The 24,165-nt window shown below is 66.0% G+C and overlaps 7 protein-coding genes across 7 annotated transcripts; 2 read left to right on the forward strand and 5 right to left on the reverse strand.

Moving 5' to 3' along the window:
- Nucleotides 1–1,018: 1,018 nt before the first annotated feature.
- EMIHUDRAFT_439293 (hypothetical protein) lies at nt 1,019–2,932 on the reverse strand. The gene is made up of 3 exons (XM_005756459.1): nt 2,131–2,932; nt 1,883–2,050; nt 1,019–1,451 (listed from the first exon to the last, which is right to left on the reverse strand). The coding sequence occupies exons 1-3, from the start codon at nt 2,893–2,895 to the stop codon at nt 1,281–1,283; spliced, it is 1,104 nt and encodes a 367-aa protein (XP_005756516.1). The 5' UTR covers nt 2,896–2,932; the 3' UTR covers nt 1,019–1,280.
- A 3,751-nt stretch (nt 2,933–6,683) lies between these two features.
- Nucleotides 6,684–8,352, reverse strand: EMIHUDRAFT_439295 (hypothetical protein). The gene is made up of 6 exons (XM_005756460.1): nt 7,724–8,352; nt 7,543–7,646; nt 7,336–7,443; nt 7,209–7,269; nt 6,977–7,135; nt 6,684–6,907 (listed from the first exon to the last, which is right to left on the reverse strand). The coding sequence occupies exons 1-6, from the start codon at nt 8,253–8,255 to the stop codon at nt 6,744–6,746; spliced, it is 1,128 nt and encodes a 375-aa protein (XP_005756517.1). The 5' UTR covers nt 8,256–8,352; the 3' UTR covers nt 6,684–6,743.
- Nucleotides 8,353–8,806: 454 nt separating this feature from the next.
- On the reverse strand, nt 8,807–10,288 carry EMIHUDRAFT_453976 (hypothetical protein). The gene is made up of 3 exons (XM_005756461.1): nt 9,639–10,288; nt 9,204–9,562; nt 8,807–9,125 (listed from the first exon to the last, which is right to left on the reverse strand). Exons 1-3 carry the CDS (start codon nt 10,282–10,284, stop codon nt 8,934–8,936), a joined length of 1,197 nt encoding a protein of 398 aa, XP_005756518.1. The 5' UTR covers nt 10,285–10,288; the 3' UTR covers nt 8,807–8,933.
- A 406-nt stretch (nt 10,289–10,694) lies between these two features.
- On the reverse strand, nt 10,695–11,630 carry EMIHUDRAFT_221523 (hypothetical protein; the record flags this gene model as incomplete). Its single annotated transcript, XM_005756462.1, has 3 exons — nt 10,695–11,201; nt 11,287–11,445; nt 11,538–11,630. The coding sequence occupies 3 exons, from the start codon at nt 11,628–11,630 to the stop codon at nt 10,695–10,697; spliced, it is 759 nt and encodes a 252-aa protein (XP_005756519.1).
- A 692-nt stretch (nt 11,631–12,322) lies between these two features.
- On the forward strand, nt 12,323–13,298 carry EMIHUDRAFT_221524 (hypothetical protein; the record flags this gene model as incomplete). The annotated part of the gene is made up of 2 exons (XM_005756463.1): nt 12,323–13,099; nt 13,221–13,298. 2 exons carry the CDS (start codon nt 12,323–12,325, stop codon nt 13,296–13,298), a joined length of 855 nt encoding a protein of 284 aa, XP_005756520.1.
- An 839-nt stretch (nt 13,299–14,137) lies between these two features.
- On the reverse strand, nt 14,138–17,065 carry EMIHUDRAFT_453977 (hypothetical protein; the record flags this gene model as incomplete). The annotated part of the gene is made up of 6 exons (XM_005756464.1): nt 14,138–14,196; nt 14,265–14,643; nt 14,725–14,916; nt 15,246–15,469; nt 15,878–16,044; nt 16,446–17,065. 6 exons carry the CDS (start codon nt 17,063–17,065, stop codon nt 14,138–14,140), a joined length of 1,641 nt encoding a protein of 546 aa, XP_005756521.1.
- Nucleotides 17,066–20,735: 3,670 nt separating this feature from the next.
- Nucleotides 20,736–23,837, forward strand: EMIHUDRAFT_466294 (hypothetical protein; the record flags this gene model as incomplete). The annotated part of the gene is made up of 7 exons (XM_005756465.1): nt 20,736–20,789; nt 21,736–21,838; nt 21,959–21,997; nt 22,075–22,136; nt 22,208–22,722; nt 22,886–23,171; nt 23,286–23,837. 7 exons carry the CDS (start codon nt 20,736–20,738, stop codon nt 23,469–23,471), a joined length of 1,245 nt encoding a protein of 414 aa, XP_005756522.1. The 3' UTR covers nt 23,472–23,837.
- Between the last annotated feature and the right edge of the window lie 328 nt (nt 23,838–24,165).

The raw sequence follows: 24,165 nt of genomic DNA on the forward strand, positions 1-24,165 counted from the left end.
CCCCGCCCCCCTTTGGCTTGTTTTGGGGGTAGATGCGGGGAACCTTTTGAAGGGGGCCGGTTTCTTGTTTCAACTTAAGAAAAAACCTTTTTTTGCTGGGGGGCCCCAGTTTTTTTTGAGCGTTGGCCAAGCACGGCCGGGAAGGGGCTTTTCCTGCGGAGTCGTGCGTGGGCAGGGCTCCTCTTGGCTTTCTTCTACTCCCTACTATCATCTCGTTCCCGTCCTACCAGAGAAGCCCCCCCCCCCCCCCCTCTGACACGGGTGTACAGGCTTACTTCCTCCACACCCCAGTGCCCGAAAATCCACACCTTTTTTCTCACCGACGCCCAATCGCGCGCCATCCGCCAAACACACGCGCCGGCACTCGGCGGAAAAACTCTCCCGCCCCCAGTGCCCAGAAAATCGTCTCTCTCGTACGTGGCTGGGTCGATTGTAGGAAAACGAAGGGGACACTTGACGGTCGCGGCCTTCCGACTCGCGCCTCCGCCTCACTGGCACTATTGTAGCCCTGGCCGGTGCGCGTGCAGAGTTGAAACTCCCGAGTAAAAATTCGAACGCGTTCTCTCACGGTGACCAAAAAATGTCCACCTCAGAGGCACCTCCGGAGGCAGGCCGCCGCACGCCGGCGACACAGCTCCAGCTGTCGAGCTGACCCGCAGCTCCTCTCAGAGCGGGAACTGTGACGAAAGTTGACTGAGGCGGTTGTCAGGAATCATCATACGGATCACATGGTGGCTCTCTCATGACGGGAGACCGACCGACCACTCCTGGGTGGCACTGCCACCGGTGTCGCTCGACGTCCTGTCGACAGCGTGCCGACAGCGACACAGACCATGTGGGACGCGTCGAGTATCGACCTCTACTGCTTACCCAGCCTTCGAGTGTATCCTGGCCGTGGTCCCACACCCACTGGTGTCCATCTCAGAGACCGCAGGAGGTCATGAGGGTCGATGGGAGTGCCAACCCCACAATGCCTAAAGACCCAGCCCAGTACACTCGATACTCGAAACTCCCTAGCAGGGTGTGCTTCTCTTTTTCGATTTGGTCTCCTTTCCGCTCCGCCTCCGCCAACATACACTCCGACATGGCACATCCACACCGGCCCCACTCCACATGCTCTCCTCACACAATATACGGCTTACACGTACCTTCGTTCGCTCCCCAAGGATGGTACTAGTTCATACACACGTATGCCACGCCTCCACAGCCGCGGCCGCCGGGTGAGCGGGGGCACCTACCCACGCAAAACCCACACCTCTCGCCGCGCGCCTCACAGCGCATCACAGCGCGTCGAGGTGGTCGAAGCCCGTCAGAGCGTTGGAGAAACCATCCAGCTCGGCCGAGCTGCCTCCCGAAGCAACGACGGCGGCGGCGGCGAGGGCGGCGGCGCACACGCCCGCGGCGAGGAGGTCTCTGTCGGCGCGCGAGAGGCGCGACAGTGCGGCGCGCGCCTGGTGCGGACAGGAACAGGGGGGTCGGGGGTCGGGGGTCGGGGGTCGATGGGAGAGGAGAGGAGGGGCGAGGCGAGGCGAGGCGGGGAGAGGAGAGGAGAGGAGGAGAGGAGCGGAGAGGAGAGGAGCGGAGAGGAGCGGAGAGGAGAGGAGAGAAACGGAGAGGAGAGGAGGAGAGGGGAGCGGAGAGGAGCGGAGCGGAGAGGAGAGGAGCGGAGCGGAGAGGAGAGGAGAGGAGAGGAGAGGGCGAGACGAGGGGAGAGGAGGGGAGAGGATGGGAGAGGAGGGGAGAGGAGGGGAGGGGAGGGGAGAGGAGAGGAGAGGAGAGGAGAGGAGAGGAGAGGAGAGGAGAGGAGAGGGCAAGACGAGGGGAGGGGAGAGACGAGTGGGGCGTATCGGAGCGGAGAGGGCAGAGCAGCGGGGTCTCGCGCCTCGAGGACGGACGGCTCAACTGCCCCTCCCGCGGAGAGGACGATGTCCGCAGGCCGCAAATAGCCGAGGGGGGCGAGGGAGCGGCGCGCTCGCGCGAGCCGCGCGACCGCCGCGTAGGCGGGCAGGTCGAGCGGCAGGGCGAGCTCGCGTGCCCGAGCCAGCGTGGCCTGTCCAGTGCGGCGCGAGTGTGACGAGGCGAGCATAAGGGGAGGGCGATTGGTTTCTCTTCATCTCGGGTGGATCTCGCCTCGGCGAGAGCGCCGTCGCCGCGCGCACAGTGCGCCCGCACGGCGAGCCGAATCGCCTCCGTGTCGTACCGGGTGAGCGCGGCGCCCGGCGCGAGTGGAGAGCACCCGCGCAGGGCCTCCTCCAGCTCCTCGACCGCCGCGGGCTCGCCGAGCACCTCGAGCGGCGCCGCCGCTCCGTCGTCGCCCGCGTACTCGGAGAAGAGCCGCGAGACGCAGCCCCAGTCGCCGAGCGACGCCGCGGCGTGCATCGCCGCCAGCATCACCGCGGGGCCTGGCGGGGCCCCACAGGCGCGCATCCGGCCGAGCAGCGCCAGCACGTCGGCGTGGCGTCCCTCCGCCTCCCCGATCCGCATGAGCCCGCCGTACGCCCGTGCAGAGAGCGCGCCGCCCGCCACGTGCTCGGCAGCCTCGAGGAGCTCAAACCCGTCGTCAAAGGTGTCGAAAAGGCTGCGGCCGATGACCAGCGCGTTCTCCACAAGCTCCTCCGGCGGAAGCGTGAGCCAGTTGCGCGTGAGCGAGCGGACCAGGGGCGACGCCTTGGCCTTGGGCGCCCGCAGCAGCCGCTCCATCTTGCTGTAGAGCGCCGCCGACTCACTCGATCGCGAGTCGGAAGAAGAGGCAGTCATGCGCGGCGGCGGGACGCGCAGCGGGAGAGGCCCCGCCGCGAGCGCACGGGCGCGTAGCGGCAGCGACGGCGTCGCGAGGAGCGGAGGCCGGAGCGGCAGCGAGGGCGCCGCCGACGCGAGGAAAACGAGGGAGAGCATGAGTAGGTGTCGGGTCGCCTGAAACTCCTTCTTCGGGCGCCGGCTGTCATCAGTGGAGCGGGTTTTCTTTTCGTCCTAGACTAGAAAAGGCCTCCTTCTTCTTCGCATCCTTGTAAAATAAGGTGCCTATATGGACTTCCAGTATCGGACCTTCAAGACATGCGCTTTTGGCCGGTAACCTCTTCGGACAATCCTGTACTGTCCACTATGAAGTGTGAACAGGTTAGAGCAGCAGCTCCTGAGCACAGCGCCGCAGGCGCCTGTTGTGAGGTCCAGGTGATAGCCCTGAATAGGCAATGCATACGCCTTGTTGGGCCTCGATTCGCCCGCGCCGCGTCCCGGTGCTCTGTCTGTGGTCGGATTTGTGACGCGGCTGACGCCGCCGCACCGCGCCGCGGCCGGGGGCCCTCCGGAGGCCGAGGATGGCCGTGGCGGGACGAGCTCTGAGGGTTCAGTGTAAATATTGTAGAGACCAACCATGTGCACAATATCTCTCAATCTAGCTAAGCCTGGGGAGGCGATGCTGGGGCCGTACAGCAGCTTGATGGTGTCTCACCGGCGTGCGTGCGTGCGTCCCGGAGCGGTGCCGGACGGGCGGTCCGTCGGAGGAAAACGAGGGACAGCGCCGACGGCGCTCTGATTCGTCGACTTAACTTCAAACGAAGACAACGCGCCGCAGCGCGCGGTGCGTGCCACTGTCAGGAGCGGATCCGTCAGTTAGTCGTGTTCACGCCGGGATCGTGTCCCTGACAACCTGGGCAGACTTTAGGCCTGGACAGTAGATCTTCTGGTCTCAGTATTCCAGGTTGTGCATGTGATTCCCGATCGCAACCAGTGTGTAATGATAGCCCAGCATCGCTCGCGCGTACAACACAGACATTGTGCGTGGTTGCCGTCCTGATCCTCCTGCTGAGCCACATCAGTGAGTACATTGCGGACACACATGCGCCGGTTCGCAACAGAGGAGCACCGGGCCCTGGAGCCACACCCGTATAAACCTCGGTTTGATCTCGCGGTACGAACATGCAGCATGCAGAAGCATGTGCGATCCTAGCTTGTCCCGCATGTCGTCGCACCACATCCCATGTTCCCATCTCCGTGTACATCTTCGTCCACAATTGAACCGCGTTGCGAAGTGAGACATCCCGGCCTCGGCCCGAGAATCACCGTCACGACTCTCCGACGTCTCGTCATTCTCCGACGCCTCGTCGTTGGACGACGTAGCCATGCCTCGACTGACTACACCCACAGCTCCATCCTCGTCACCTCGCTCGCGATGCTCTCTCTCCACCAGCGGCTTCAATGTACTGCTCAGATTCGAGTGCGACTGGTCACGCTCGACCGGCTCGCTAGTCGCCGGCAGGACGACGACCGCGTGCGGCGCATCGCCGGCCTCTTCGCTCCCGCCGGCGCCATCCGTGTCTCCCGGCGGAGGCATCGCGTTTCGAGCCACAACGGACTGCGCGCTCCGCTTTTCGAACCACCAAAACTCGCTGCACCCAGGTGCAGGTGCAGGTGCAGGTGCAGGTGCAGGTGCAACAAGTTTGCGCCCGGCCCTCTAGCGCCGCGCGCTGGCCCCGGGCCCCGGCTGCGTCCCCGCGCGGCCTGCCCGATGGCGTGGCGCCCGCCCTCCACCCACCTCCCCGCGCGGGGCCGCTCCGGGGCGACCCGGCCGCCCTCCGACCCCACTGCCATACTCCTAACAACGAACCTAAAACTATCCTTCACTATCCTTCAACAGGAAAAACAAAACAAATCTGCGCATCAGTCATGACATCCCGATGTGGCGTCGTGCTGCTCGAGCAGCACAGCCACAAGCCCTGCACTGCCGGCGTCACCTTCGGCTGCGTCGACCGTCACACGTTCTGGTCGTCGTGCCGCGGCCAGTTTCGTTGTGGGACCAAAACTTCGACCCGGCCATGTGGATACCCGCCGGGCGCCGCGTTGTACACAAGTGCAGCTGCCGCAGCGATGCCCGGCCCGCCCTGCCGTTCCAGCGGAGCGCGTGCGCCTTCTCTCGGGACGCGCCGTCCCCGGATCCCATCGCGCTGAGGCGCTCGCTCGCCGCTCCGGGAGCCGACGCGCGCTGGCGGGCGACGTTTGCAAAGCTCGACGCCGGCCGGCCTCTGACACTCGCCGTCTTCGGTGCGAGCGTCGCGCAGAACGCCGGGTGCACGGCCCAGCCGGACAAGCGCTGCTTCAAGTACGGGCCGCACGCGAACGTCCACGGCTTCGCCGTTCAGCTCTTGGAGCACCTGAACCGCTCGTGGCCGCACGAGGGTCACGATTCAGAACGCCGGCCTCGATGCGACGCCGCTGAGCGCCGCAATCCCCTGTTTGTTCACGCACGTCCTGCCCGGATCGCTCGATGTGGTCATCGCCGAGTCGGGCTCGATGGCTCCGTTCATGAGGGACGTCCCTCGCTTCTCGACGATCGAGAGCCTCGTGCGGCAGCTCCTCTCCCGTGGCCGCGCACCCGTGATCATCTTGCTCTCGATCAGAGACTGGTGCAAGGCCGGCGGTCGTGAGACGTGTGGGCGCTTGCGGCGGCCGAGGAGCTCCGCGTGTGCGAGCATTACGGGCTTACGTGCATCTCGCCGCGCGCGGCGCTCGAGCCCCTCCTCGCCGATGGCCGCCTCAACGTCTCCGATGTTGCCGGTCGGCGGCTCGGCCTCAATTCTCCGCTCGGCATCGGCTGCGAGACGGTGTGGGGCCCGAGCGACTGCCTGCATCCGCTCAGGTCGCGCGCGCGGCGCGGCGCCGCGCTCCTTGCAGAGATGCTTGCGCACGCGTTCGACCGCGCCGCGGCGCGGGCGGCGGTCGCACCCGCCGCGGAGTCGACCGCGCGGCTGCGCGAGCGGCTGCCGCCGCCGCTGCACAAGGTCAACACCGCGGTGGAGAGGCCGTACGCGTGCTACTCGCTGGAAAAGCCGTACGCGATCGTGCCCGAAAGCGGGACGCAGCGGCTGCTACCGCTTCAGTGGCGAACGGGCCTATGCGACCCGCCTGCCACCGCCGACTGCCGCGTTGCCCGTCCAACCAACAACGTCTCGGCACACTGCCCCTCGCTGGGAACGTCGCGCGCTGCCTACGCCGCGTTCCTCCATGCGCCGCCGCCGGCGTGGATCTTTTGCAGCCACAGCCTTAGCCCGCTTCAGGGCCAGCGAAAGCCGTCGCCGGGCGTGGTCGCGCTGGTGGCCGGGGCGGTGCTCGAGTTTGACCTGCCCGATCGACGCGCCGGAGCGCCGCAAAGCGTCGGGATCGAGCATCTCACCTCGTACGAGGGCATGGGCACCGCCGAGGTGGAGTGCAGGGGCGTGTGCCACTGCGACGCGCAGCGCATCGACGCGCACGCCGCCGCGGCGAGCGTGCGGGCGTCGACCTGGGTATGGCACACCTGGGAGATGGAAAGCTCCGAGGGCGGCGGCAAATGCGCCCTGCGGCTGACCGTGCTCGCCGACACGAGCAGCGGAGGCCACAAGTTCAAGGTGAGGGGCTTTAGGATGTGAGTTCACATGACGTACGACCTCTGTGCGCGGTTGTTTGTGACAGAACATTTTACACGGCTGTGTATGTTTGTTATGTTTGCGTGAATAAGAGAGTGACTGTCACTGATCGGTGCTGTCGATCCATCGCGACCGTCGAGCGCGGCGTGGGGCGTGCGGGGTGTTCCCTCACGTGGTGCGCCCGCTGTGTGTGAGCTGTGACACCTGAGTGTCCCCTCGACAACACGGTATCGTGTGCGATTTCGGGCGCCCGGGGTTTTGTGCTTTTGTGTGAAAGAGAGAGAGCGAGTACCTGACTGGTACGGAGCCTCGAAACATGCTACAGCCATGATCATGATGCTCTCATCCCGGCTCACGCAGCGATCCGTCCCACACCGTCGTCTCCTCTTCGCAAGTCTGGCACTCGCCCTCCGCCTCGCAGCCGCGCGCTCGCGCAGCCGCCCGCGCAGTGATGCCCAGCCGCGGCTCGAGGGGCGCCAGCCCGGCGGCGCCGGCGAGAGACAGGCCTACACAGGCGCCGCCCGCGAGCCGTGAGGCGCGTGGGGCGAGGGCGGGGCGGGCGGCGCGGCGGGCACCGCAGAGGGCGTAGTGGGTGTGGAGCAGGTCCGGCCGCGTGTCCGGGTGCTTTGCGATCCCGCCAAACGTCGGGTGCGCAAACTGGCACGAGAGGCAGAATGCGCTCAGCGCGGCCCGCTGCAGCAGGGTCGCCGCGCCGAGTAGCGCGAGGGAGCCGCCTGGAGCCGCACTCGTGGCCAGAGTGAGAAGTCGCGGCCGAGATCTGGCCGAGAGGCAGCGAATTGAGGGTGCCGATCCAGAAGGAGTAGCACGTGTCCTCGTCCTTGTTTGGCCGGCCCTGGAAGCCCCCCACCTGCGAAAGGTGCGCGGCTCGGCCAGATCTCGCTCCGATCTCGGCTCGATCTCGGCTCGATCTCGCCTGCCGCTCGACGCACCACCGCACCGTCCTCTGCGGCTGCGGCAAGCGGCGAAGGGTCCCCATCAGCGCGAGGGCGGCGAGACCGGTGAAAGTGGATCCGCCGTGCGACTCCTGCGGCGGGGGAGGCGAGGCGTGGTCGCGGCCACGGCGGCGGAGGAGCGCTCCCTCTCCCTCTTCCTCCCTCTCCCTCCCTCTCTCTCCCTCCCCCTCCTGCCCAGGTCCGAGCCCGAAGCCGCCGTCGAACCCGCGCGACTCGAGGACGTACCGCGTCGCCCGCTCGACGTCGATGCCGCTGCTCGGAGGCACGGCACCTGCAGGAAGGGTCCGAGAAGGGTCCGAGAAGGGTCCGGGAAGGGCTCGCAGCCGCTGCTCTCTGTGCGGACGGCGCCGCCGCGCAGCATCGCGACGACCGCCGCCGCGCAGAAGAGGAAGCGCATGTCGCGCTCGCCGCCCGGGTAGGCGGAGAAGCAGCCCGCCTCGTCCTGCAGCGAGCTGACAAACGCGAGCACACGCGGCCCATCGACGCGCGAGAGGTCGTCGCCGAGCGTGAGCAGCACCGCGAGCGCCGTGTAGGTCATCGCGAGGTGCGCGCCGTCGTACGGGCTGCTCGAGGGCGCGCCTCCCGACGAGTGGGCGGCGCCGAGGTACCCCGACCCGCGGAAGCCACCCAGCCGGTCTGCAGGCAGGCCGGCGCAGCCGTCCGAGGGCGGCAGCACCTGGAGCGAGTAGATCCACTCCACGATGCCCGCCCGGAGCGGCGCGTCTATCTTCCCCAAGTGCGCAAGCACGTCGAGGCCGGCGACGCAAAAGTATGCGAGCGAGAGCCGGCTAGTGTCGAGCGCGGCGTACGGCTGGGGCACCTCACGAAGGCAGTGCAGCAGGTAGCGAGCGTGCTTGTCGCGCTCGAGCTGGGTTGCCATATACTGGTGCGGTGGCGTGGTGGAGAGCGGCCACTGCCGGGTGGAGTCGCTGCCGACAGCGTGGTCGGCAGCTGTTGCTTGCGCGGATTGCACCGGGCGCTACCCAGGTCCGCTAACGCCGCCGCGTTTTTCTTTCTGTGTGTGCCTTCCGAGCCCTTGTCCTTTTTGGTTGCTTTTCTAGCTTTAGCTGCGTGTCGCTCGTGCGTGCCGTCATCATCTGTCTAGCGTCCACCCATACCGCGTTGGTGTCCAGTCCGAGCCCGACTGTTCTTCACCTAACCTAAAGCTTTGCGAAAAGGGTGGAATTTCGCGTGTAGGTCACCCGCGCTATGTATCTCGAGATCCGGGGCATGTATCAACCATCATCCTCCGCGCGAGGCCGAGGGCAGACCCGCACACTGGACGACTAAGGTGCAAAACAAAAACCTCTGTAACGTGTAAGAACCACAATGCACAAAAGGTGAGCGGCGGGAGCTCGAGGCCGAGGTGAGCCTGAGCGTGGGGAGGACCGTCTCGACCGAGGGCGAGCGTCTTTTTTATTCGTTGATCGTTTCTTATCCGATTAAACCTCTGCAATGAACCGCAAAAAAACCCGACGACCTAACAGGTCGCCCACCTGAGAGCGTCTCCGTCTGCCACCGCTCCAACCAGAGAGAGCAGAGAGGCGCCCGTGGCTCGTCACCGGCGCGTCGCCGCCCCCAGCAGCCGCCGCCTCACCTCCTCGCTCGCCCACCGCGAGCAGCACACGACGCCGCCCTGAACGCGGAAGGTGCGGCCGGGGAAGGCGACGCGGCCTCCCTCGCAGTCGGAGGCGCTCCCGCCCGCCTCCTCGACGCAGATGAGGCCGCACGCGTGGTCCCAGGACTTGAGCTGCTCCTCGTACTGCACAAACCCCGCCGCGCGGCCCGCCGCGACGTAAAAGTACTTGATCATCGCGCCGCAGCACACCTCCGACGGCGGGTGCGCCGCGCCGAACGGCTGGCACTCGGCAAAGGCCCGCTGCGGCGAGATGAGCCACGGGGGCGCCGCCCCTCCGTCCGCCCAAGCGGGGCGAGGCGCCGCCTCCTGCTCCACGGGCGCGTCGCCGCCGGCACGCCACCACGTGAGGCCGTGCCTGAGGGACGCGTCCGGGGGACGTGTCACTGGCCGGTGTGCTCCCGAGAGCATGCCGCGCGCCACGAGAGGCCCGCGCCCCCGCACGGCGGCCATGATGGGAGGCACCTCCTCCTCGGCAGGCACGCCCATCACGCCGACCAGCGCCTCTCCGTCCCCGTCGACGAGCGCGAGCCCGACCACGTAGTTTTGGCCTAGGAGACGTGTCCAGGGCGCGTCAGGGACGTGCCTCGAAAGGGTCGACAGCCCGGGTAGCACAAATATATTTACCCGTCATGAAGCCCTTGGTCCCGTCGATCGGGTCGAGCACCCAGCAGCGCTCTCCCGTGCCTCGCGGCGGCTCGAGCCCGCGGTCGACCGAGGCGAGGAAGGCGGCCTCGTCAGGCTCTCCGCCGTACTGCGACGAGAGCCGCAGCGCGAGGCTGCGCAGCGCGGCGTCCTCACGCAAGTCACCCGCGTCCTCCTCGCCCATGAAGCGGTCGGCGGGGAAGGCGCGCCCGAGCTCCTGCGAGATGAGGCCCTGGATGGCAAAGTCTGCCGCCGTGACGGGCGTCGAGTCTCCGGCCTTGATGAAGGAGACGCCCGCCGTGACGTCGCACTCGTCCATCTCCTTGCCGCTCGCCTCGGAATCGACGACGCGCATGTCGCAAGCGAGCGCCTGGCAAAGCTGCATCGCCCGCTGGACGCACCGAACGGCGATGCGAGCCTCGGCCGCCAGATCGCCGCCCCAGTCCGGCCCGCCGGCAGCAGGCCTGCCGGCATCAGCGCCGTCATCGGTCGCCCAGACAAAGCCGGGCGGCGGAGCGGCTTCGACGAGGCGAGCGCTGCTGGCGCGGCCGACAGCGCACTGCCGCGAGACCGAAGTTGCGTGCATGAGCGCCGCCGTGGCCGACGCCAGAGCGAAAGCTAGCGACATGTAGCAGGCCGCGCCGACCGCGCGAGTAGGAACTCCCGCTGCCGACGAAAAAGAATTTAATCGGGCTCAGCACACGTACCAAGGGTGGGCGACGGCTAGCGCACCACACCCCTCTCCTTAAAATCCCTGTGTGGTGGCGGCGTGCCGTCCTCCCATCCCTCCCTTGCGTTGTCCGGTTTCTTTGTTTCTTTTTACACGTACCAAAACAAATATCGTACCAACCCGTACTAACTCCAAGGCAATACATTGATTCGCACATGCGACCAACACGTGCGACCATGTACAACATGTAGCAAAAGCAAGCCAAGATGTGCATGCCGTAGACGCGAGCTTCACAAGTGCGGCGTGATGCGATCAGTTCAGGGTCAGCGTGGATTCTAGCAGTCAAACCGGTGCCGGTGGGAGGGGGGCTATGCAATGGGGTCGACGGGCGGCGGTATGCCATGGGGAGGCGGAGGTTTCGCGTCGAGAAAGTTGACGCCGATGCTGATCCTCGCTTGCTCTGCCTCGGCCACTCCATCGGGCAGGACCGCCTGCATGACGGCGTGAGGGACGGAGCCCGGAAAGATCCACAGCGAGCCCGGGGTCGGCGCCACGGACATGTAACTGTGCGAGAAGTGGCTCGGCTGAGCGAGATCGGTGGCAGGATGTGCGGGCCTTCCCTTGGGCCCGCATCGAAAGAGCATGTGGCCGCTCTCGGGGCACGGGAAGCCAGGCGCATTCGGCTCGCCATCGCTCACAAAGTAGACGGCGCTCCACCGCTCGACGTCATGCTGGTGGACGGCGTTCCAGTTGGCCCCGCGATTCACGTTGAGCCACGCGTAGGCTTCGTGCAGCTCGCCCGGTGCGGGCGCTAGCCACTCGTCGCCCTCGTAGCTCGTGCTGTGTCCGCGGGCGTCAAGCTCGAGCGCGACAACCTCCGTGAGTGCCACGCTGACGAGGTCGCGGAGCTCGCCGCAAAGGTTCGGGGTAGCTCTGGTAGCCACCCTTGTTGGTCTTGACCACGCCTGCGTTGCTGCCAGGCCCTGGTGGAATGTGGACGAGCCTCATCTCACATTCCGCCGCCGCCTGCTCCTTTCGCTCGGCCAATTCGAGCAGGCTTTCATTCAGCGGCGATGCGATACAGCGGCGGAGGGTGAAGCGATGCACAACGTCCATCAGCTGAAGTCCGCGCCCACACACTCACGCTCGCAAGGGAGCTCATACGTTGTGTGCGTCGACAGAGAGTTTTGCGCAGCGACAGAGAGCCGCACATTCGTCGCCTGCGGCAGCAACGGCTCGAAGGTCGACGTGTCAGGCAATTTCATTGATCCCTTCCCGATGAGTAGCGTGGACACGGGCTCCATCACGCTGCACGTCGGTCATGCACAAAAGCACCTTCGCTGAGAAGAGAGCTAACCTGGAATCTCACGGCTGTGTTTGATCGACGTCGTCTCGCAGGTCCACAGCTCGACGTCGTCCACACAGGCTCTCTCTCGCCACTGCGTGCTGGATCGTCTTTTCTTTTCGATGCTTTCCCTTTCTATATCGCAAACCCTGTCAGCAGTTCACCTACGGGTATGTTCCTAAGAATTTTAGGTGTATTGTTGGCAGACAAGACTCAGAGCTCACACAGAATCACAGCGGGAGGAAAGCGGCGAGAGAGCTACATACACTGAAAATGGATGCTAGCATGAGCCCGATGAGTTGCAGTGCTGTTGCGTTGTTTGCGCTTCGGCGGTAGTGATCTGATCACCCGAATGCCACGTTCGGATCGCTCCTCATCGCAAACCCCGTCAGCAGTCCTCCTCCGGGAATGTACGTAAGAGCTACATACATTGAGAGAGAGAGAGGGGGGGCCCCTAGGGGCCTAGAGAACACAATCCCCTCTCCCTTTTCTCCCATTAAGCTAAAAACTACTACTACACTGAGAGAGAGACACACAAAAGAAAAGTACGCTCAAAATTCCGAAGCCACCCTCCCCCCCCACGACCCCGCGCCGCCCGCCTTTTACTTCGAGAACTCCACGGTCAGACAGTGGCGACGGAAATGTGTGTGTATGGCGCCCGCGAGGTCGAAGGCTGTCTCCCTCGAGGACCGTCGCGCTGCTAGCGCCTCGACGGTGCGCCCGATTGACGGCGGCGCTTTCGCGGCTCCAATATTGGCGCCGGAAGCGATGGAGGTGGCGAGGAGAATGTACAATGAGCTGCGGCCTGCAGAGACTCCGCTCCTCCAGACGTCCTCGGGACAGTTCCAAAAGCTGAGGAGCGGCGACTCTGACTTTTGCACCGCAACTCCTAGGTGGCAGAGCGACATTGCCTGGATCAGCCCACTTGGCGAGGCCTCCTTCCGTTTCTTTCAGGCCCTCTTTGACCGGCTGCAGATTGCCCAGCAGTTTGCCTTCCTCTGCGAGGTGTGCCTCTTCTCCGCCTTTTTCGTCCGGCGACGGGCCGCACACAAGACGAACTTTCACAGGGACTTTCCGGGGAACGCAAAGACGGTCTTCACATTCATGGCGCCGCTGCATGACATGAGCCGTCTCTCAGACTGCCAACTGCTCTGCCAGGATCACAGAGGGCGAATTAGGCAATACCGTTACCAACTCGGCCAAGCTATCGTCTTCGGCGGAGAATTCGTCCACTCCACGGAGACGGGCGTCGCCCCGCAGCCACTCGCCTTTCTTTGCTTCACCTTTGGCGACCGGCGGATGCTGGCGCACCAGTGGCTGATGGCAGAGAAGACTTGCAGGGCTCAGAGCTTCACCTACCAGAACCTGACGGGCAGAGTGGTGGAGCTGAGGCCCATGGGCACTGAAGGTTTCGCGTGGGTCGACGCGGTGCAGCACAAAATCCCGGAGGAGGAGGAGGGGGAGGAGGAGGCAGGGTCGCCGTTACAGCGGGGCCGCCGGGTGCAGCAGCCTAGCGCCTCCCGTTCGGAGGTGCGGTGCCTTGCGCGAGGCGCTTCCTTTGGCGCCGCGCTCCGCATGCAGCGCGCCGAAGCCGCGGGTAGACTCGGGCGAGTTCCGTGAGATGTAAGTGAGAGAGAACACAAAATGAGTATGCATATGGCCGAGATCATCTGAGACGTGAGACACAGAACACAAAATGAGATATGGCCGAGATCACCTGAGACGTGAGACAAAGAACCCTGCACAATCCACAAAGACCGCATGGGCGGGGACTTGCTCCTTTTTACCCATCTCCTAGTAGAGGGGTCTGCTGTATACGTTTATTTCTGAGACGTGAGGGAGCTTGTGGAACTCTCTGGAAGTGCTCAGTGCGCTCTTGTGGGTTTGTGTGTGGATTGTGCTGAAAACACATATGCATATACTCCCCGCACCGAACACGATGAGCTTTTCTAGGACAGTCACAGTGGGTCTGGGGGACTCCGAACGGCCGAGCATGCCCTCGCATGCCGGACAACCACTAGGTAGGTCATTCGTCATTATATAGACCTCCCCCCTCCTGAGGAATGTGTTTCGTGGATGGTAACTTGTTTGCTCATAACGCCGCTTGTAACCACGACCGATGCGAGGACGCAAGTCCACCGACCTCGGCCATTCCAACGGCCAGGCCGCTCGCTTAAGGCTGATTGGCTAGACGAGCGGCCTACCTCCAACGGGGAAGTCTGACGAACGGGGGAGCTCTGATCGCCGTACTCACCGGGACGCTGGTGAGGTGACGGTGGGAGGGCGCCCCCCAGACAGCCCCTCCCGACGGGGACGCCACCACCCTCGCCCAGGGATCTACAATGCTGTCTTAAGGTCCGACAGGTTCGGCACCGGGCACCGCCTCGGTATACAAAATGCGCCTGCGGGCGGACCCTTACAGATCACAGATCACTCAAGAGTCGCAGTGAGAGTCACTCGTCCAAGCTAAATTTCATTCGCATTGTCGAGTGCAGCGTACCCGTCTTTGGAGGTCGGCGGCGGTCCTCCGTCGGTGGCCGGGCTGGGGCAGACGGGACGGGCGGTCGCCACGCGACGCCAGCCGTGCCCGCACGTCGCGGCGGCACGTCGCGGCCCTCCGCACGCAGCCCATCCATGGTGCTCTCGTATTTGTCCCCCGGCCAAAACATTTGCATGCAGGCTCCGCAGCGGTAAAAGACGGGCTGCACGCGCAGTACTGCGTGCGGCACCTGCCCCGCCTCGACCTCGTCCGGCCGGAGCGTCTGCCACTCGTCGCCGTTGCAGATGCCGCAGCGCGAGCCGCCCGCGTCGACCAGCCCGCTCAACTCGAGCACCGCCAGCAGCTCCGCAAACTGCGCGCTCGCGTCGGTGGCGAGCAAGCGGTAGGCGGCGCCCGGAAGTGCGCCCGCCGCCCGCTTGGCGCCCGCGTTCATCACGATGAGCCTCCCCTCGAGCGCGGCGCTGCGCATGTGCTCGTCGAAGAGCGATGGCACGATCCCGACGCGCAGCAGCCCGACGTTGCGCCGCGCGGCGGAGCGGCCGCCCCCCCGAACCGCCTCCGCGCCACCGCCATTGGCGGCAGCCGCCTCGGCGGCGGCGGCGGGACTGAGCGCCGGAGAGCCCTGTCCCTCCCCGCCCGCCGGCTGCTGCCCCTTGATCACCTCGCCCGCGACGCGCGTGTCGACGCCGACCATGCGCAGCTTGCGCGCGAGCACGGAGAGGGACGAGTCGACAACCAGCCCGAGCTCCGGAGCAACCACCCCGCCGCCGCTGCCCCCGTCGCTGTCCCTGTCGCTGCCCCCGTCGCCTAAGTTCGGCGCCTGTAGCTGCTGCTGCTTCAGGTAGCCAGACGCCGTCTCGCTGACGAGCCCCGGCCGCTGAGAGTGCGGCCGCTGCCGCGTCGCCGCGTCGCGCCACATCGCCTCGGCCGCGGCCGCCATCGAGTCGAGCGCGTCGTCGAGCGAGCCGTGCCTGCAGGAGGAGGGGAGGGGGGGAGGAGGAGGCGAGGGCGGCGGGCGGTGAGTCGGGGCGAGCCTGGAGGCGCGGCCGTCGAGAGAGTTTTAGCGCGCCACACGCCCGGCGGCGGGAGCCACGCGAAGGCCGGTTCGCCCGGCGCCAGCCCACGCGCGGCCGCTGCCGCGAGGTGCGGGAGGGCGACGCGAGGCGACTGCACGCGGAGGATGTGCAGGGGGTCGCCGCTCGAGCCCCACAGCTCCGCGCACTCGCCGAGGCTGGGGTGGCAGAGCACTCTCACGCCGGCGCGCAGCGGGACGGGAGGCACCCTCCCGGGGACGGCGCCTGGGACGCGTCAGGGACGTGTCATGGCCCACGGGTTAGGCGGCACACCTCCCCCCCAGGGGCGCCGAAGAGGTCGACACATTCGTCGGCCGAAGCGAGGCGGAGCTTGCGCCTCGCCACGCCGAGGACGACGCTCAGCCAGCGCAGCTCCACCTGGGCGTGTCGTGGACGTGTCGCGGGCGTGTCGTGGGCGTGTCTCACTCAGCCAGCGCAGCTCTGCCTGCTGGCTCGCTGGCGTGAGTACGAGCAGCAGCCCCGCCCCGCCGGCCGTAAAGCAGAGCGCGTTCACCTCCTCCGCCTCCGCCTCGCCCGCCTCCTCCGCCGCCACCTCTCCGCCGCCGCCGCCGCCGCTACCACTGCCGCCGCCGCGCGCCTCCACCGCCACCTCGGCCCCGCCCTCGCTGTGACCCGCCAACGCGGCGGCCGCCGCTGCCACAGCGACGCGCACTCGCTCGAGACCTTCCGCCTGCGTCGCCTCAAGCTCCGCAGCCTCGGTATCGTCGACGGCGGCATCCGTGTCGGCGGCGGCATCCGTGTGTGCGGCGGGGCTCGCGGCGAGCTCGCGCTCGACGCGCCTATGGTGCGGTCCAGGACATGTCAAGGACCCACAGGTGTTGGAGAGGGCGGCGCGAGCTCGCGTGCGGCGCGCGAGTCTGTGCTCGCGTCTGCCAGCGCGCGGCTCGCGTCTGCCAGCGCGCGGTCGAGGAGGTGGAGGCTCGCGGCGTCGGCGGCGGCGTAGCGCAGCTGCTCGCGAGAGAGGGGCCGTCGCTGCCAGTCAGAGCACTGCATCGCCTGCGGGTGGCGGAGCTGGGTGGATGGGTGGGTGAGGCGGGGTGGGTGGGAAGGCGCCGGGGGGTGGAAAGGCGACGGGTGGCGGCAGAGAGGATGTGCGGGAGAGGGGAAGCGGGAGAGAGGGCGGGTGTGAGAGAGGGTGTGGCGAGGGAGGACGTGGCGTGGGGAGAGAGGCGCGGCGCACGGCGGCGCCTTGTCGAGGGTGACGCCTGCCCAGCGCGAGAGCTGGGCGGCGAGGCCGCCCGCGCACGGCGGCTCGACGCCGGGGAGGGTGCGGTTGCACGCCTCGCGCAGGTCGACCACGCGGCGGGCGGTGAGCGCGAAGCCGGGCGCGAAGCCGGCCCTCGGCGAGCAGCGCAGCTGCAGCCTGTCCAGGTCGCCCTGCACCGCAAAGCCCAGCTTGCGCACGCTCTCGCTGCGCAACACCTCGGCGAAGAGGACGAGCGGCCTCTCGGGGTGCTCGACGACCGCCGCCGCCTCCAAGTCGACCAGCCAGACGCCATCCGCCGTCGAGAGCTGCAGCAGCGACGGCGGGTGGCTCTTGCAGCGGCCGCGGCCGTCAGGCCGCCACTCGGCATCGAACGCAAGGGTGGTGTCGTTCGCACTGGCGAGAGTGCGGCGCAGCATCTGTGCGAGCGCATCGGCCGACGAGGGCGTGTCGCACAGGTGGATGGGCGCGTCGAGAGAAAAGAGCGGCGGCGACACCGGAGGAGCGGGCGCCCGCGCGAGGCGTGCCGCCGCACGAGGTGCGCCCTGTGCGAGCAGGTGCTGCTGCAGCAGCGTCGACGCGGACACGAGCGTCATGGCCCCGGGCGTGAGAGGCGGTGCCACGGCTGCTTGTCGTGCGGTGTCTAGCGGAAATTAGCAGCAGGCTTCGACGAAAAGAATTTAAACAAAACTCTCTCTCAAAGCACACAGGCTCGACACAGGTGTGAACTGGCGCGTGCTAGTACTATCACCGGCACACCACCGGAGCCGCCTAAGCGACTCCGTTAAGAGCGGCAATGCACTTAGCACCGTGCACAATCGACGAAAAGAATTTTACAAAACTCCCTCGCACAACACGAACAGAATTTTACACTCATGCTGCCTCGCACAACACTGGGCACCTCTCCTTAAAATCCCTGTGTGGTGGCGGCGACCGGCGTGCCGTCCTCCCATCCCTCCCTTGGGTTGTCCGTTTTCTTTCTTTTACACTGGGCACGGACGAAAAGAATTTTACAAGCAAAGGCAAGGCACGGGCGACGGCTTCCTTAGAAGCCGTCGTCCTCACCGAAAAGAAAACCAGAGTCGGACTGAAGCTTGTAGTTCGCCACGGCGCGCGATTGTCCATCGGCCGAGGCCGCTCGCCCACGGTGGGGCCGCTGCTGCCCGACGTCTTTGCCCGGTGCGCGCCGCGAGGTGCGGCGGGACCAACGCAGGCGGCGGTCTACCTCTACCTGTTGTGTGACGATCAGGTTGAAAGGCTCTTCTAGGTAGGTCTGCGCTCGCGTTTTTCTTTTTCTTTCGTTACCCCCCTACCCTTTGTGTACACTTTAGGGGGGCAGGCAGTGAATGGACGAGAGTAGGGATGGACGCGCGGCGTTGGCGGGGTTAAGAGCTAGGGTAAGAGACGCCTCTTCAAATCTCGGTCAAAAAGGCCTCGTGCACGGCCGGGCAAGCCCAGGCCCCGCCGCGCTCTAGAGCGGCTCCCACGGCCACGCTTCTCGGTAACGATCGAAGAAGTCCCCCCCCCCCCCCCCCCCCGAACGACGTCCAGCTTCCTTACCACGTGCGACGACGACGTGCCGCGACCCGCTCCTTGACACACTCGACTCATCGGTCATCGCGCGACGATGCCGGCAGGCGAGCGTTGCAGCGCCCTCGATGAAGTACGTCAGGGAGGAGGGAGAAGCAGAGCTCGCCACACCGCGCACACGGCACCGCACGAACGGCTGACGAACGGCAACGGGGCTTGCGGCGCCAGTACACCACACTGTGCGTGCCTGCGCGTGGCTGCACGTGGTAGGGAACGGCTCTGCCCGCCCGTCGAGTTCCTCGGAGAGGGCCCGTTGGCTGCCCCGTTTTTCTTTGTGCAGTACACAGACTCAAAACGTAAAGCAAGTCTTATTGTACGCATACACACAACTGCATGAGCATGTGGCATGTGCCCTCCTTTCTCCAGCCTGCCCTGGCTAGTCTGCACTCTGCAGTCACCACCCGGCGCCGTCCCCTACTGCGACATCTCCTGGTTGAGCGGCGCGGCCGGCGGCGCCGCGGTCGAATCCGAAGGGCCGCCGAAGAAGTCACGGTAGTCCACACCCGCCCGGCCGCGCGCAAAGTGCGCCCACGTGTATACTGGCCAGCAGCAGGTGACGGTGGCGCAGCACGCCAGAGTGCCCGCGCCGCCGCCGATCGCGCATACCTCGCGGCCGCCGCACCACGTGCGCGAGATGCCGTCGCCAGTGTTGCAGTAGTATGCCGGATTGAAGCACGAAATCACCCACGTCGAGCTCTGGCCGAGCTCGGAGGCGGCGCCGAGGTCTGTCTCGCGGGTGAAGGTGGTGCTGGTGGTTGTCGCAGCCGCCACCGGCGCGGCGCGAGACTTGACGGCCAGCCCGTTGGCGAGCTGCTTCTCCCTGACGTACTTCATCGAGGGCATTGCAACGCTCGGCTGCGGCATCGTCGCGCGATGAGTGTCTCAAAAGGCGGGTCCGGCACGTGGTAAGGAACCTGGACATCTCGTCGGGGGTGGGGGTGGGGGGGGGGGGGCTGGGGCTGGGGGGGCTTCTTCGATCGTTACCGAGAAGCGTGGCCGTGGGAGCCGCTCTAGAGCGCGGCGGGGCCTGGGCTTGCCCGGTCGGTCGGTCGTGCACGAGGCCTTTTTCGATGTATGTAGCTCTTTTGAGAGAGAGATTTTTATTTAGCAATACCAAACAACTCTAACACTCACACGTCATTTGGGGCCTGGAGCCCTGTTCACGCGCGCGCGAGACGTGCAGACAGGGTTGCCAGGTGTGGTGAGAGCGAATGGCGCGGTTCACGCCTCGCAACAAACAACAAATCTCTCTCTCTCCGCCTCGCACAACAGAGAGAGAGAGAGAGATGCGCTCTGCATGGTGGGACACAAAAGAGAGCGAGTACTTGGGCGAGTAGGAGAGAGAGAGAGTTCTAGCGTTTTGCGTTTGCGAGTAGGCCGTGTGGTCAACGCTGCCGCGCGTGCGCGCGAGGCGGGGCGCAGCTTGAGAACGGCGGTGGGCGAGAAGCCGCCGCCGAACGTCTCGTGGAGCAGGAGTTTTGCCTTTTTGACCGAGATTTGAAGAGGCGTCTCTTACCCTAGCTCTTACCCGCGCAACAGGAGCAGCCGCGCGTCCATCCCTACTCTCGTCCATTCACTGCCTGCCCCCCCTAAAGTTTACCACACAAAGGCTATGGGGGGTACGAAGAGGTAGGTATATAGGTAGAAAGGTGAAGAACAGCCAGGCTCGGACGGGACACCAACGCGGTATGGGTGGACGCTAGACAGATGATGACGACACGCACGAGCGACACACAGATACAAACAGGCTCACAAGACACACAGCCAGCTGGCTGCCACACACCCTGAGTTGGCGTACACATAACTCAAGGCCACATCCTCCCTGTCGCCCCCCCCAGCACTCCAAGGTGCCAAGAGAACAAACAAGGGCACAACAAACAACAGACGACGGGAAGTAAGATGCGAGACTAGAGCAGACCGCTCCGCCTCTAGCAATCTCGCCGCGTCGCCGGCCGGCGAGGCACGGACGAGACCGTGTGTGGGGTCTTGTGAGGTGTCTATGGACGCCCTCCTCAGAGGCTAGCTGCCTACTGCTAGCCCTATCTCGCACTCACGGGCAGTGACAATTCAATGGGTGAGTGTTTGTGAGCAGAGGCGCGTGCTAGGGCGCGTGGGCTAAATCTAGGCCGCACGTCGTGGCACTATGACGAAGTTAGACGTGCGGCCGCAGCGCGCCCGCCGCAGGCTCGGCGGTGCGCGCGTGTTAGCGAGAAGTTGCGGGTGGAGCCATGCCCGACTTTTCGAAGCACGAAGGTGAGGCCTCTGCGACGAGTGCCAGCCGCGCTGCGGAGCCACACCTTCGAGCCGCGTCCCGTCGGCACCGTCCCTGAGTGCGTCCCGCCTTGGCGGCACACACTCTCGACGAGGACAGTCCGGCCTACGGGAACGTGTCGCGCGCCGGCGACGGTTGCGGCGTAGTGGTTTCGAGTACGAAGCAAAGATGGCACGACCACCGCTCTGCATCGCAAACCGGGCAAGGAGGGGCCTGCTCCCGTTCCGCAAGACATGCCACACGCCCCTCGCAAGCGAGGTTAGTAGGCGCCCCTCGCGAGGAACAGGAGGTCTCCCCCCCTCCTCCGGCCTGAGCAGCCACCGGTGGAAGGCAGCCCCTTGAGTCGAGGGCGGCGCGACCATTGCCCTGACTCAAAGACCAGCTAGCTGGCCCGTTCAGTGCCGATGGTCGCGCCGCCCCGCTCCGCCCCGCCCGCCGCCGCGCCGCGCCGCCGCCCGGTGATTATTAATTAATAATTAATTAATAATGAACTAATTACCCCACCCGCCGCCGCGCCGCTCCGCCCTGCGCCGCCCGCTGCCTCGCCGCGCCGCCGCCTCGCGCCGCCCGCCGCCGCGCGCCGCTCCGCCGCCCGAGGATTAATAATTAATAATTAATACCTGATTATTAATAATGTGTGTGTGTGTGTGTGTGTGTGTGTGTGTGTTTGCCTGATGGCAGGGAAATGCAAGGCAGCGGCGAGCGGCAGGTGGCGTCGGCGACGTACTCAGGACACGATGGTGAAGCCCACAGCGCAGGAGCCCCGCAGCAGCGCCGACGGCGGCCCCGCGCCGCGTCGGCGGCGGTCTGAGCGAGGCAGCCTGCACTCCTCAACCTCCTTGGCACTCCCCCGACGAGCGGCGCGCTATGCGGGCCCGCCGCGGGCGACGCGGGCGGCGAGCCGACGTGCGTGCCGCAGTCATAGGCAGCGTTGCCGTTGGCGAAGCGAGGCGGTCGGCGCAGGCCCCCGGATGCGGTCGCAGCGAGAGAAGCGAGGCAGCAGATGCCATAAAAACGGTATCGTCGCGCTCCCTGACGTACTTCATCGAGGGCGCTGCAACGCTCGCCTGCAGCATCGTCGCGCGATGAGTCGAGTGTGTCAAGGAGCGGGTCGCGGCACGTGGTAAGGAAGCTGGACGTCGTTCGTCGGGGGGGGGGGGGGGGGCGCAGACGCCCCGTGAGCACGCCAGAGGGCGCCGCGGCCCGTCCGCACCCGCGCGCCGCCCCGTGGGTTTGCACGGAGGTGGGCCCAGAGTCCCGCGGCAGCAGGGCGGCAGGCGGCAGGGTCGGCTCGCCCCCCGCGCGCTCGCCCCGCGCACGCTCACCCTTCGCGAGGCGGGGGGATTCGCGATTCTGGGCTTGCGCGGCCACCCGGGCCAACCGCCCGCGCGCCCGCGCCCGCAGGTCTACTACGAGAAGCGAAAGAGAAGACAGGAGGAGAAGGCTGCGTCCTCGGCGACTCTGGCGGGCCAGTCGAAGAAGGAGCGGAAGGCGTCCTTCAACAACGGCGCGTCGGCCGTCCGCGCACGCGCGCGCGCTCTCCCCGCGACCCCTCGCTTCCCCCCCGCGCCTCCTCGTCCGCCCCCCACTGCCCTGCCCCGACGCCCCTCGCCTCCGGCTGGGGCAGGCTGGGATGACGAGAACTACGACTACATTGTCAAGAATGGTGCGCCCGCAGCCCCGCAGCGCGACGTGTCGGCGCGCGGCCGGCGCCTCACCCGCTACACGCGCCGCGCGCCGCAGGCGAGCTCTTCAACGAGCGGTACATCGTCAGCACCGTCATCGGCAAGGGCTCCTTCGGCCAGGCGCCACCGCCGGCCCGCCGCCAGCGAGCCCCTCCCTCACGCCTCAGCCGCGAGGCCCTGCGCGCCCGCAGGTGGTCAAGGCGTACGACCAGCGCAAGTCGGAGTACGTCGCCATCAAGATCATCAAGTCGAAGAAGCCCTTCCTGCAGCAGGCCAAGACGGAGATCGAGCTGCTCGAGTTTCTCAACATCAAAGACACGATGGACTCGGCCTGCATCGTGCGGCTGCACGAGCACTTCCTCTTCCGAGGGCACCAGTGCCTGGTGTTTGAGATGCTCTCGTACAACCTGTACGACCTGCTGCGGCACACGGGCTTCAAGGGCGTCTCGCTCAACCTGATCCGCAAGTTTGGCAAGCAGATCCTCAAGGCACTCTGCTTCCTCACGCTGCGCGACGTCTCCGTCATCCACTGCGACCTCAAGCCCGAGAACATCCTGCTGCGACACCCGAAGCGGTCGGCCATCAAGCTGATCGACTTTGGCTCCTCGTGCCGCGACGGGCAGACCGTGTACTCGTACATCCAGTCGCGCTTCTACCGCTCGCCCGAGGTGCTGCTCGGCTGCCCGTACTCGACGTCGATCGACATGTGCGGGACACTCTCCGAGACACCTGGGCACACTTCCGAGTGTTGTGCCCCCTCTCTCCCCACGCACCCTGCCCGCCGCGCCACGCCGCGTCCACCTTTGCAGCACGCCCAGGACGCTCGCCCAGGACGCTCGCCCGCTGACGCGCCCCCCGACGCTCTGCAGGTGGTCGCTCGGCTGCATCCTCGTGAAGATGCACACGGGGGAGCCGCTCTTCTCGGGGCAGGACGAGGCGGACCAGGTGAGCAAGATCTACGAGCTGCTCGGCCCGCCGCCCGCCCACATGGTGCAGTCCGGCACCAAGGGCCAAAAGTACTTTCGCGCCGCGAGGGACGGCTCGTTTGTGCTGCGCGACGCGGCGCGCTCCACCCCTCGCCGCTCGCTCGACGACGTGCTCGGCGTCGAGATCGGCGGGCCGGAGGGGCGGCGCATGGACGAGCCCGGCCACTCGGTGCGCGCGCCCCGCCTCCTCGCCGCACTTCGCCGCCGCCGCCCTCCTGCCCGCCGCCCATGCCCCTTCCGGCCTTCTGACCCTGCCGCCCCCGGACCCTGCAACCCACGTCAGGTGAGCGACTACCTTCGGCTCAAGGACCTCATCATGATGATGCTGGCCTACGACCCGAAGCACCGCATCACCCCCTTCCAGGCCATCTCCCACTCCTTCTTCGGGATGACCGACCTAGAGGTTCAGACGGAGGCCCCGGGCAGCAGCGGCGCCTCGGGCAGGGGCGGGGGCAGCCGAGCGGGCTGAGCCCCCGCAGTAGCGGCGGCGGCGTACCGCGTACACGCAAGACGCACATGTCCATGTCACTGTTGTCGTTGTCGCTTCCTGGGTGCGGGTCTGGCATTTATTCCGGTGTTGCTGGGCGCGTGGCGTGTCACCCCGTGTTTGCTCTGTTCGGCCGCGCGCACTCGCTGCTGTCACGGCGCCCTGGCTTCCCGTGTGTAGTTCTCATGTACACATTGGCCATCCGCAGAGTCCAGAGAGAGAGAGAGAGCGTCGAGTAATTTCGTCCAATAGTACGTGAGCAGCCTTTCCGTATGGCTTGGAGCACTTTGGAGTGCAGTGTCCGTCGCAAGTCGCATATCTCGACGAGATCGAAATAAATAAATAAATAAAACGGACACCTCTACTAGGAGATGGGTAAAAAGGAACAGGTCCCCGCCCTGCGGTCTTTGTGCAGGGTTCCCACAGATCGACATCGACTGCCGACTCGAAATTTCGTTCGAGACTAGGTCCAGCCCTGGGTGGCGCAGGTTGTGACATTTGGCGATTCCGCGACTTACTGGGCCCCTGAGCCGCTACCCGTGTGCGATTTTTTGTGGCCCGGACATGATACTGATAGTAAACGGGTCAGAACCGGCCAAACACAGGCTACAGCCCCACACACGCGCCCGCCATAGCTCCTGGAGAGCATGCGCGAGTGACGCGCTGCAAGCCGCGA

This window comes from Emiliania huxleyi (genome assembly GCF_000372725.1).
Source record: "Emiliania huxleyi CCMP1516 unplaced genomic scaffold EMIHUscaffold_97, whole genome shotgun sequence".
Classification (NCBI taxonomy): Eukaryota; Haptophyta; order Isochrysidales; family Noelaerhabdaceae; genus Emiliania; species Emiliania huxleyi.